This window comes from Protopterus annectens, chromosome 15.part0, assembly GCF_019279795.1.
Source record: "Protopterus annectens isolate FY-2018-M chromosome 15.part0, PAN1.0, whole genome shotgun sequence".
NCBI classification, from domain to species: Eukaryota; Metazoa; Chordata; order Ceratodontiformes; family Protopteridae; genus Protopterus; species Protopterus annectens.
Window position 1 is genome coordinate 254658778 of NC_056749.1, and position 13661 is coordinate 254672438.

The 13661-nt window shown below is 41.0% G+C and overlaps 1 protein-coding gene across 4 annotated transcripts in view; it reads right to left on the bottom strand.

Moving 5' to 3' along the window:
* The window catches only part of AIFM1 (apoptosis inducing factor mitochondria associated 1), a 774257-nt gene that overhangs the window by 562020 nt on the left and 198576 nt on the right, over positions 1–13661 (bottom strand). For all 4 annotated transcript variants that reach the window (XM_044057008.1, XM_044057010.1, XM_044057009.1 and 1 more), the window contains one exon: positions 8888–9015. In XM_044057008.1, the coding sequence (XP_043912943.1) occupies positions 8888–9015 (128 nt within the window). The remainder of the gene's footprint in view (positions 1–8887; positions 9016–13661) is intronic.

Sequence of the window (13661 nt, forward strand, 5' to 3'; positions counted from 1 at the left end):
CTGTCTAGGACGAAGTAGCTGCTGCATTTGTTGTTTAGGGGAGTGGCAAAAAGATCGCAGCATGGCTGGCCCCATTTGCCGAAAATCAAGTCCGCAACTTCTTGCTTCAGGGACCACTCATGAGGCATGAGGATAGCCCTGCTGAGCCTGACCACTATCATGCTGGATTTTACGGGAATGTGCGTCACAATCAGAAAACGTTGGGAAGACATAGCCCATTTCCATACTCGACGTGCTTCCTGACACAAGGGGTAAGATCTGGTTCCGCCCTGTTTGTTGATGTACCATACCACTGACATATTGTCTGTCTGGAGTGCAATGGTCCTGGTAGGTAATCTTGAAAGTGCCTGCAATGCCAGAAGCACCGCTCTCATCTCTAGAACACTGATGTGCAAACAGTACTCGTGAGGTTGCCACGTTCCTTGGACAGTCCCTCCCAGATAATGCCCCCCACCCTATCTGGGAGGCGTCCGTGGTCACTGTGGCTACCAGACGGGAGTCTAGAAAGGGTCTGCCCAGAGTCACTTGGGGGAGACAAGCCACCATATTAGGTCCTTTTGAAAGACTCTGTGATCAAGATCATGTGTGACATTGGCAAATCCTGGAAAAACCACTGAGTGAAAAAAAGCCACTGTAGAATCCACATGTGGAAGCATGCTAAAGGAACTAGCATAATTGCTGCCCCCAGAGGTGGACAGCCAAGCCTCCCTTCAGGAGTGCTGGAAGGGCCTAGCAGAGAAAGTATCTGTCACCCTGCTATTGCGGACCCCCCCTCTGTCACGAGGGCAGCATCTTCCATTGTTGTTACCCCCTCTGCTCCTGGAGGAAAAATCACCACGTGTGTCAGGCGAAGATCACTAGGATTTTTGGAACCACATTTTTCCACTCTTCTGACCTTTAGGATAGGGTCAAGATAGAGTGGAAAAATGGGCTCCCACGGCAGACAGAGTCTTGTCATCCTGTTCACACCTAGTGAGAGTCTCTTACCTGAGGCCCGAACAAGGACGATCCATCTAAAGGGTGTTGGTAAATGAAGGCTTGAAAGGTTCCGCAAATTGACAAACTGGCATCCAGGGGTGTCTCCGCAAAGCTACTCTGGTACTTGCTGCCCTACTTGCTCCATCTGCTGCACATGAAATGAGCCTCATGGAGGAGTTAACCACCTCAGCTGTAGGATCTTGCAGGGTTATCTCCTAGCTCCTTCAGAAGATCCTCTGGAAGTCATGTGAAATGAGATAAGTAATTCAGCAACCTGAGAGTAAAGGTCACTGAAGAAAACATATGCTTCCCATACCTGTCCACTGTACGAGACTCTTTATTCGGCGGCTGGACAGATGAAGAAGTTTCCGCAAGTTCCTTCTTAGTGGTTGCTGCCACCACCATCAACAGGGACTCCTTTGGACAGGAAAGACATCTTCCGGAGCAGTCATAAATTTGTTCGGTCTCCTTGGAACTGGATCCATGGTCTCTGGAGCGCTCCATTCCTTTCGACTCACTACAGACAAAAGTGGGTCGACAGGTGGAGAAACCCAAGAGGTGGAGGGTTGGGAACCAAATGCATCCAGGTAGACAGACTCATTCTCAAAATGGGCTAGGGACTTCCAGCGACCCCTCTGTCTAAGGATTTCCAAGATGTCTGAAAAACGGAGATCCTCAGAGGGGGACCAATGGGACCCTTCTGATTCATCCAAGTCTGTATCCAAAGTGACACACTCAGGGGAGTCTACATGCTTCCTCTTACATTTCTTCTTCCGAGGGATCTCCTCCGAATATTCGGGGGAGATTTCAGAAGAGGTGGGGTCACCCATTGGGGCATCCTGGGGCACAGATTCCCTATGCTTGGAGGCAAGAGGAGGGACAAAGGCAGGTGGCAGAGGCACCGAGGGAGAAGGAGCTAATGGAGCCGAGGGTGGAGCAGTCTCAAGAGACAGTACGCTCCTCATCACCTCAAAGGCACCACGGTCCCAAGTCAAAGGAGCCGCTGGCTCCGAAGAGCATGGAGATTTCCTTCGAACTGGGAGCAGAGCTCACCTGTGCCGAAGCTCCAAGATGGAGAGCGGGGTCAGACAAGGGGCCGATGCCACTCCCCCCCCCTCGGAGCAAACGAGAGAGCTTCGGTGCCCAGATCCCTTGACAGACTGAGACATCGAGGAGATTGGAGCGGTAGTCAGAACCGATAAGGGAGAGGAAACCGGCGCAGACAGTTCCACCACCACGACCTCCATGCACTCTGGCTCCGAGCTGAAGAGAGTCAGAGGAGTAAATCGATGGAGAAGCTGGGAGGGCCGAAGGAGCAAATTCCTTATGGGCTGGACTCGAAAGTAATTTAGCAAGTGCCTGTGACTTGAGGAGCCTGTTGACCACTCTCTCCACGTCATGATCCAAGGTCTGGAGGACCAAGAGGAGCGTGATGAGGACCGGTGACTGCCCACTCTGGGTTGTAGCACAGGAGATTGTGGAGCAGAGCATACCGGCTCCAAAGAAGGAGACCTTGATCTCTTATGTGTCCGGACTGGCTCCGAGGATACAGATGGAGATGCTGGAGACTTAGCTTTGTCGGAGCCAATGCTGGGAGCTGACAGAGCCAAAGGCTTCTCAGTGATTTTTGTCTGTTACAAACTCGGAACCAATGGCTTGGAGTGTTTGTCGGACACTTTGGCTTGCTGAGATGACGAATCTTGAGGGTTCTTCAGGAGGCCACGTAAAATAAGCTTATTTCTTCTCTCCTGCAGGACTCTGGAACTGAAAGCGTGACAGATCGAGCAAGAGTTCTACAGGTGAACAGCCCCTAAACAATAAATGCAATTCATGTGCCTGTCCATAAGGGACATTTTCTGGCAGCACGAGTCACATTTTTTAAACCCAGAGGGTTTCAACTCTTTAGACATGGTAAACACTAGTCAAGGAAATTTTCACAGTACCAGAAAAAAACAGAAAGTTATTGACTAACAGCAAGTAACAGTAACTAGGCTGTAACAGTTAACCCAATAACCGCTCTGCCAACAAATCACTCCTCTCTATCTCCTCAGCCAACAACACAGCAGGTAATGCTCTATTTTCACACAGTATAGCAAAAAGTTGGAATAATCTCCCTCCCTCTGTGACTTCTGCATCAAATACCACACAATTCAAAATTTCCCTCAAGGCTCATCTTATAAGCTCTTGGCTCTGTCCATGTGTTACATAATCCTAAAATCGGTTACCTCCATCCTTCTCTTTTCTCTCCTATTTCAGGCCCTCAGCAAGCATTGTTGTTACAAATGGTATCCCTTGACAAACAGTAACTTTGTTGTGATCTCTGTCCATATTTTTGTACAACAAACAGAATGTACATACGCAAATATTGCTGATAAGAATTATTTTACTGTTTCTTTTTTCACAAAATACTACTAGTATAACAATGTTTTACATTATGTATAATGTCATTATTTGTTTGTTTTAATTAAGTGAAGCTTTTCTCCCTGGGTCTCCACTGTAAATGGACCTTGTCCAGTCGAACCATCCCAGTTAACAGATGTAAAATAAAATAAAATAAAAATAAATAAATAAACTTTGTTTTGTTTTTTTAAAGGGAGAAGAAAGAAGGGGAGAGCCTCTAACTTAAATGGTGACTCCCCCAATGGGAGAGCCTCTGATTTAAACAGCAATCCCAGAAAAGGGTGAGGAAAGAGTAAGAACTCTATAATTTAAACAGGCTCTAAATGGAAAGCAAGGCCTGAGGAGAAAAAATGACAGCCAAAAGCACCACAACATCAGAGAAAGGAGCTGCTAGAGTAAAGGAGGATAGTACACACTCTAACGAGTCACACAACCACAACAAATTACAAAATTAGCAATAAATAGCAAAAAAGCACAAAGTACTTAGCCTGAGCCAGTAGTAGCAATCTCAACGCTGCAAGTGTCAAACCAGATTTGGGTAGCTGCCGCTAGGCATGTTGGGATAAGGGGTAGCCTCAAGCCAGTAAAAGCTCTCGAGCTATAGTAAATCGGCAGAGTCAGAGCTGAGGATTGGCTCCGAACTCAATCAGCAAGAACGAAGGCGAGATGGGACAACATAACATCTTTAATTTTATTCTGGTGAAGCCATTCTTTTGTTGATCTGGATGTATGCTTGGGGTCACTGTCGTGGTGAAAGGTGAAATTCCTCATCATCTTCATCTTTCTAGCAGATGCCTGATGGTTTTGAGCCAAAAGGGACTGGTATTTGGAACTGTTCATAATTCCCTCCACCTTGACTAAAGCCCAACTTCCAGCTGAAGAAAAGCAACCCCAAAGCATGATACTGCCACCACCATGCTTCACAGTGGGGATGGTGTTCTTTTAGTGATGCAAAGTGTTTTTTGCACCAAACGTACCTTTTGGAATTGTGGCCAAAAAGTTCAACCTTAGTCTCATCAGACCATAACACATTTTCCCACATGCTTTTGGGAGACTTGATGTATTGTTTTGCAAATTTTAGCCAGGCCTGGATGTTTTTCTGTGCAAGAAAAGGCTTCTGTCTTGCAGCCCTACCCCATAGTCCAGATATATGCAGAATACGGGAGACTGTTGTCACATGTAGTGCACACTCAGCACTTGCCAGAAATTCCTGCAGCTCAAGTGTTGCTGTGGGTTTCTTGGCAGCTTCCCTGACCAGTTTTCATCTTGTCTTTTTATCAATTTTGGGGGGACGTCCAGTTTTTTGCAATGTCACTGTTGTCCCATATTTTCTACAGTTTTTGATGACTCTCTTCACTGTATTCCATGGTATATGCAATGCTGCAGAATTTTTTTTGTACCCTTCTCCTGACTGATGCCTTTCAACAATGAGATCCCTTTGATGCTTTGTAAGCTCTCTGCAAACCATGGGTTTTGTTGTAGCAGGCAACTGAGTAAATGTCAGGAAAAACCTACTAAGACAGCTGAACTTTATTTGGGGTCAATCAGAGTCTCTTTAATTAAATGGCAGGTGTGTACCCAGGAAGACTGAATGTTGTAATTAAATCAAAAGATGCTTCAACAAAGTATTAGTTTAAGGGTGTGCACACGTATGCAACCAGCTTATTGTACATGTTTTATATTTTTTTCCCCTAACAGATTTGTTTGTTTTTTAATTGGATTGTACAGGTTATAGGTCACATTAAAGGTGGGAAAAGTTTTGAAATTATTTATTGTGGACTCATTTTTTTATATCACAAAAACCTGGCATTTTAACAGGGGGGTGTATACACTTTTTATATCCACTGTATCACACAGCATAAGGGTGAGACATGCAGACCTTTCACATCATTAAGAGGTTATCTGCATAAAAAAAAAATATGTTATCCACATGACTGTTCAATCCTTTTCATTAAACTGCAGCCCATGATGTTGGGATAGGACTACATCTCTACAAACGCATCTCCATTGCACAAAAAAGTCAAAACTCTGCACTCAGACAGCCAAGATGGCCATTGACTAAGCATCATGCTAAAAGCAACTCTTCCAGTAGGAAAACCGATAACTGTGAGGGAAGCTCGTTAGGCAGGGGAAATTCAAATACTGGCTGAAGAATATCCTGTCTAGATGTCAATTAAGAAAAATCAAAGAAAACTATGAATAACATGAAGAAAAATGAATAGGAGAAAGTTGTACTGGACAAGGACTCTGCAAAGATTTAATGAGAAGTAGGCCAGTGCAGCACAGAGGCAACACATGGCTTCTAGCAACTTTGAAGAGCAAGTCTCACAAATACATTCATAGGTTTTTAAAAGAAATAGGACACTAGAGAAGCAAAGTCAAACAAGAAAAGACTTGGAAAACTCGAGTAAGGATTAAATAATCACTCCGATGAATATGGCAAGTTGCAAAAGCCAAATCCTTCCCAAGAGGAAATGTTCCAGAAAATAGCTGGTTTGGACACTACAAAGAGGGAACATTTGAAGTTTACAGTCATTCCTGCCAAAATGGGAGAAGGAGATTCCTAAGCTTTACGAAAACTAAAAGTAGCAACTGTTTTGGCATTCCACAGCCGGATATATTAGCACTGAAGACACATCATGTTCTGCCCAAGTAGTCGTTCAAGACAGTAGACAAGACCAACAATTGTGAAGAAAAAAAAACATAGCAGCAAAAAGATGTTGGTGACACAAATGTGGCAGAGGAGAATGGTGCTGAAAGCCAGAAAACAGCACAATATTTGTAATGAATGGTTATTGAAAATATATCAGAGAGAAACAGAACAAACATTTCATTCATGAGGGAAAGTCAGCAAGCTGAAGTGAGGTTTAAACTGTTGTATCAACATTCATTTTTTCAAGATGACAGGGGACCAGCTGCAAAACCATCAGTAAGTTAGGAAACCTCAAGAGAGATAATGTCTGTAAAACCTTTGTTCTTCCAACACTTTCTGGAACAAAGGGAAAGGTCAGCACAGGAGACTACCAGAAGTGGCAGTGAACCTGGGAGCCAGTGGTTGGAAGCAGAGACGAAAATAATTCAGAAGGTAAGTGAGTGGAAGTGTTTGATTATGGACATTGATAGAAAAATGCAAGAAGTGAGAATGGTTTTACACTACTTGATTTTATATGCTGGCAGGCACATTTTTATCAACCAGACAATAAGTTATGGCAAGCAATTAATAAACAAGTGAAGAATTTTATTTAAGAAGGAAAGAGACCTAAGGTTAGAAGAGACAAGATGATATTCACAACACTGCAAGAGTGTAGGGGGTGTCAGATTTAAAGGGGTACTTTGAGGCCACACAGTTAAGACTTACGTACAACCAAAGTACAGGATTGTAAACCAAAATGGAATGATATGATGATACATCAATGAAGGACTACCAGAGATAGAGAGACTGTCCTCCTGAATGCAGGTATTAGGGGTGAACAAAAACAGGCAAGTACAACACTATTTAAGGTGGCAGACGATACACTGAGAAATATGTTAGTGAAGGGATGGAGTCAGAAGAACTTGCCACCAAAGTTCAAAAGTAAAGGGACAGAGAATAGGGCAGGAAAAGGCAGGTATTGAAAGCAAATTACCAAGCAGAAAAGAAAGATAATGGGATAAAGCTTAAAGACCATTTGTACAACATAGCAGGTTTACGTGCAAACACAAACAGGAGTGGGTCAGTGCCTGCCCTTGGTAGAATGTTTGGTGACAGCAAGAATATACATGATTAGGAAAAAAAAAAACAATAATTAGTATGGTGCATAAGATTATACATGGTAAAAATAAAAATCAGAGGTAAGATTTGGAAAAAAGGCTGGGTGGACATATAGCATAGGATTAACTGGAGGTGATGTGTAGGTATACAACAAAATCATGATGATGCAAGATATTTGCATGCAAATGCTTTCAAAAGATATTTTTTTATACTCCAAGCAGACAGTAAATGCTACAAATGTGTGGGGAATGAAAGGTGAAACTGGGATCATGATTTCTGGGACCGTACAGAATTCACAAAAGTTTAAAGACATACTAAAATGAGTTAAGAGAACAGCTGGGTGAAGTTACAAAGGAGATGATGCTATTACATTGGATTATGGGAGTTGAACTGCCAACATATAAAAAGCTCCTAAGTTTAATTATGTTAGCAGCCAAAAAGGCAACAACTAGAAAGTGGAAATCAAGAAATGGACTGACCTTGGAAGACGTTTTAGGTACTAGATACCCTTAAATGGTATGTGTGGAATCAATACCTCCATAATGGGGACCAGGGGGTTATGTAGAAAGGAATATTGCGGGTAATAGAAAAGGGTTTAAATAACAAAAATGTAGTGAATAGCATAAAGGATAAAAGGTTGGGGGAGTCAGTATTTCAAAATGTAAAGTTTATGAATAAAATATGCAAATCTATGTATATGACCATATTATTTTGCTGTTACTGATATTTTTGGGATACACATCTGATAAAGTGCAAGTTTAATAAGAATGTGTTTCACTAAAGACAATGACCCCACACTGCAACAAACCTACTTGCCTTTTACTCCAGTCATTCCTTTCAGAGCAGAGAATAGGTAAGACACTACATCAGATGCAGAAATCTCTGAATTGCAAACGGTTCAACATGTCACATTCAGATTAAGAATGCATCTCCTCCAGGATAAACAAAAATAAAATGTTTGGGTGGTGTCATCATGCATGGGGTAAGAGATTCTAAACAACACAGCACAAAGGCAGTAAAATAATAACCAAGGCAGAAGCACCTAAAAATAATACTATGAAACTCTGTATTATGGTTTGAAAATCCCTCCAATTTATTTTTTGTCAGAACTGAGAAAAAAACACTCATCACTTGTGCACTGACCTAGTTTCCAACGAGGAGCTGTTCACGGATAAGTGCATGTGCCACTTACAAAGCAGCAACAAACGTATTACAGTGTCACAGGAAAGTGCTGATGTCTGACTTTAAGGGATATGAAAGTGTGATCTGTAACACTGAGCAGATAGCTGTACCAAAGTATGCAAGTTCTGGTTACAGGAATCACACCCAGTGCTGATTATGAAGCTCAAGTTAGAATTTGTTTCCTTATAAATTATGTCATTCTACCAATCACAAATGTAGACAAGAAGATAATTTAATATTAACAATAAATGACAAAGGTATAAAATTCTCTAAAAACTGGAAAAAAACTGGCAAAATGACTTGCTACATTACAGAAGACATATTGTGGCGCACAGGTTCCTGACTTTTTTCCGACTACAGCCCAACAAAACTTACTTTTTACACATAACAGGGAAGAATTTGAAGTGAAACTGGACTGTCCATTGATCAACAGTGGAGAAGAAAGTTTCCGATGACTTGGGGATACTCTCCTGTTATCACCTTCAGCAGAAAATACCTTTATGAAGAAAGTAAGCTTACATTTCATTTACCTGGGTTTAAGTTTCACAGAAAATTACACTGGGAGAATTTACCTACCCTTGCACCAGGATCTCGTGCTCTGATTGATCTGGCTGCAGCAAAGGACGCAGTACCTCCCCCAATTAATAAATAAGGAACGTGGGATGGGATATCTGGTCGATCAGCAACTGGAGCTACCTCTTGAGCTGGAAGAATAAAAATGTTAAGAATTTCACTTCCAAATGGCAATAACATAATAGTTACAAACTCCAAAAAAATCTTACACTTTCCAAGCATCATTTAAAAAAAAAACAACAAAAAAAAAAACTCCTTTTCAATAATGTTTATACAAAACTGCTACAACATAATATTTATATAACATCTAAACCAATTGTGTGCCAAAGTTTTGTCTTCCACTGAAGTGCATTACACTCCAGATAGGAGGTAAAACTCCAAATATTGCACCAACTTTGGAAGTCACACTGAAGTTTAAATCAATGAGGCTACCAATCGCATTTCAAGTACTGGCCACTATTTTTTAATCCTCGCCTCTAAGTGCTGCAGCATATATGAAACACCCATCTCGCCCCTGCACACATACACACACACACACACACACACACACACACACACACACACACACACACACACACACACACACACACACACACACAGTAAAAACTGCAAGAAAGTCTCAGCAAGTTAGAAGCTTCACTGTGTAAAACTTTAAACCTCCTGTAGTGGAGGCCCATGGGGCATATGCAAATTACCCCATTAAGAACATACACTGCTTCAGCTACATGGCTTCTGAATGCCCATGACTTTTTACCTTTTACTTTTTAAGCCTTCATGGGTACATCTAGGCCAATAAAGCCAAACCCCACTAGCTGCAAACATGCCATGTTTTGGACTTCAAGTCATTGGCCACGCTATACTTTAGAAAAACACAAACGCCCACACGCACATATTAAATACGCATGAGCAAATATAGGGACACTGCAACATGTTGAGCTTAAAAACGTTGTAAACTTTTGTAAATGGAATTAGAGATTAGAGCAGTACCCAAGAGGTAAAGATGCATGTCCAAAGGAAGAAGACCACAGAAAAAAAAGACAGAATTCACCCTCACAAAGAAGAAATGAGAGAGTACAGGTAGCTTTGGGTGGGGCAGGCCATATTCAAGAGAAAGTGACCACAAACAAGACTGCAACTTGTTCCACAGAGAACCCCAGAAGACTTTCCCAACAAAGAGTATGTGTGTGTGTGTGTGTACATTTTATATTTGATATATATATATATATATATATATATATATATATATATATATATATATATATATATATATATAGATAGATATAGAGGTTCTACTACTTTTGTCGAATGGTGTTTTGGTCAATTAAACAGATGGTTAACATAAGTAGCAGACAGGACCTTATCCCTGAAGTGTCCAGATTTTCGCAGAATGTCCTGATGTTTGCCTTTCATTTATGCCTTTTATCCTGTCAATAGTTATGGCTTTGCCCAGACTTCTTGCTGTAAGCGGTTGAGAGGTATGGATCAAACATTTTCGCAAATTTGCCCTTCCCCAGAGAATTCTGCTAACACAAAGTTAGTATATATAATTAACTAATTAAATAATAATATAATTAATTATATATATAATTAACAGAGGGTGTCCCTTGCAAAAATTATGTTTTCTTAGTTTTTGCATGCTCCAAGATTCATTCTCAGTTGGTGCACAGTAGCGTGCTAACGTGTAGCCACGGTCGTACCCAACCCCTGCACTAGTCACCTCAAACAACTGACCCTACTGCAACTCAAATCAGCTCTCACTTTATAAATACTATAATCTCTCTGCTAGGCAATCAGTCTAATCAACCACTTACTTTTCCCACTCCCATTCCAGATAATTCCAACCCCTTCACTTTTACTTCCATTCAAACTAAGTACATAAAAACTCTCCTAATCAATCTAAAACCATGCTGTCTTTGTAGCTGATCAGCTTCCCAATGAATTTCTAAAAATTGCCGCTCTTTCTATTGCCTACCCCATATCTATCTTGATTGTTTTATTGCAGAACAGTATGTCCCACTTCTCTGGAAAATATCACACATCATTCCCCTCCACAAAGGCAGACCCTCTAAAGAACTAACATCTGTCCCCATAGCCATCCTCCCTCCCTTGCAAAAATCTTAGAAAATGTATCCACAATCAACTCCTTAACCACTTCCTTAGTCACAACCTATTATCCAGTTCTCAACACGACTTTAGACCCAAACATAGTACTAGCACTATCCTAATACCTTTCTCTAACACCATTCATCATCTCTTAAAATCAGTGATGGCAAACCTTTTGGGCTCTGTGTGTCAAATTTGGAAAATGCCCATCGTGACTCTGCTGGCATGTCACCCCCTCCCCCAAACAAAAGAGAAACAAATCTTTAAATATTCATTTATTTAAAAAAAAGTACAGTCCAATTGTGTCCTGCTATATATTACAAAAGTAAAAGAAAAATCAGTGACTTACAATAGGGAAAATGATATATGCACTGATAACTGGGCTTAAAATAGTGCACCAAAAAATTACCCTACTTTTAATAGTAATTTTGAATTGAACTGAAAAAAATATGGAACACATTGCATTTGATTTGATAATCAGTTAATGACGTTTTGTTGCTAAGTTTTAACAGATAAATACAGGGTCACATATTTCTTGTATTTTTGTTAATTCAGTTTCTTTGGTAACTCGGGTGTAGGTGACTGCTGGTGTGTCATCCAAAATGTTGTTCCATGTCACCTTTGACACGCATGTCAAAGGTTCACCATCACTGTCTCTTCAATCTTTTTTGATATGTCCAAGGCCTTTGACACAGTTTCCTACCAGCAACTACTCAACAAACCCTCCTCTTACGGCCTCCGTTCATCACCCCTGTCCAGGGTGCATAGCTATCTTTCCAATGAACAGCAGGCTACTAAATGGGAGAACAGTCTTTCCCCCCTACTCCCCATCTCAGTTGGTGTACCCCAAGGTTCCATACTTGGTCCTCTCCTCTTTAGCATATTTACAAACAACCTCAACTCTGCAACTCAACTAGCCTCCACTGTCCAGTACTCCAATGATGCTACACTTATCTGCTCAGCCCCCTCACCCCAAGAACTTCAAATAAAAATGCAAACTTCTTTTCAAGACATAGAAAATACTTCATTGAACATCAACTCATACTAAACCTAAAGAAAACTTAACTTAGTTAATAGTCTTCAGTAACAAGAAATGTAAACCATGCCCAGTCCCACCTCACACACCTCTCCTCGAATGGAACCAAAACAGAACCCACAAACCAGACTAAACTTCTAGGTATCACAATAGATAACATAAAATTTGATGAACATATTTCTCTGACAATCAAATAAGTTCATATCAAACTTGGCACCCTCTACAGGGCCAAACCATACCTTACTCAAAGCGCCAGTCTGGCCACTGCTCGGTCACACCTGTTATCTACCCTCCTCTATGGCTCTCATATATTCATAAACCTGCATAAGACTGACCTCAATAACCTGGAATTCCATTACAACAAAACTGCCAAGTTTGCCACCAGTCATCAATACAGGACCCACCACTGCACTGCTCTCTCCAAACTCAACTGGCTCGAGCTCCCTAACCTTTTATCCCTCAATCAGCTTACCATGGCCCACAAAATAGTCTGCCAGCCCAGCAACTGTACTGCACTTTCTAACCTAGTCCAACCTAGTATTAATCTCAGGTCCCTCAGATCCTCACAAACTAATGCTAAAGGTTACCCATTCCCACAACTATCACAGCGACTTCCTTTATTTTTACAAAACTGCCAAGTTTTGGAACTCTCTTCCTCAGCCCATTGCAAAAAATCCTCACTATCATGAGTGCATACAACTCCTAAAAGACTACCTAGCTAGTTATTGGCTTTGCACCTGCTGTACTCCAGGCGAATTCTTCCTTGCTCCCTAGTACATCACTCCTCTTACCTTTACCCTGATGCTTCTAGCCTTCCCACATTTACCCTTCATCTCTACACTCAATTTGCTTATATGCTACAACTTCTTTCTGCTGCTCTGTTGGGCATGGGCATCTGAATCATTGCTCATTACTGTACATGCAGTTGCAATGATGTTGGTGTCGCTGTTATTGCTTCACTGGATATGTGTGTGTGTGTATATATATATATATATATATATATATATATATATATATATATATATATATATTTATTTATTTATTTATCATTTGTTGACCGGGAAAGTCCGACTAGGTTCAAACCCACCCGGAGGAAACCCACGCAAACACAGGGAGAACATGCAAACTCCACACAGAAGGCACCCAGCCAGAGAACCTCTTGCTGTGAGGTGACAATGTTAACCACTGCACCACTGTGCCGCCGTATATATATATACACACACACACACACACACACACACAGTTATTTGAATTTGTATTTATATTTTTTCTGTACATAATTATTACTGTTAGTATTGTTACTGATTTGGAACTTTTCCCTCCGGGCCTCTGTTGAAAATGGGTTCCTGGCCCAGTTGGACATTACCCGGTTAACAAATGTAATAAATAAATTTGGGGTCAAGATTACGCATGGCAATATGAGTGCTGTTCAACAAACAAACAAATATATATATATATATATATATATATATATATATATATATATATATATATATATATACACACACACACACACACACATAAAATTAGACAAAAAGAGAAAGAGAGAGATGAATAAATTACTAACATTCAAACATCAAAATCTAAGATACACAAAACACTGAATCATGTAATAGAGTGCACAAACAGACAAAAATG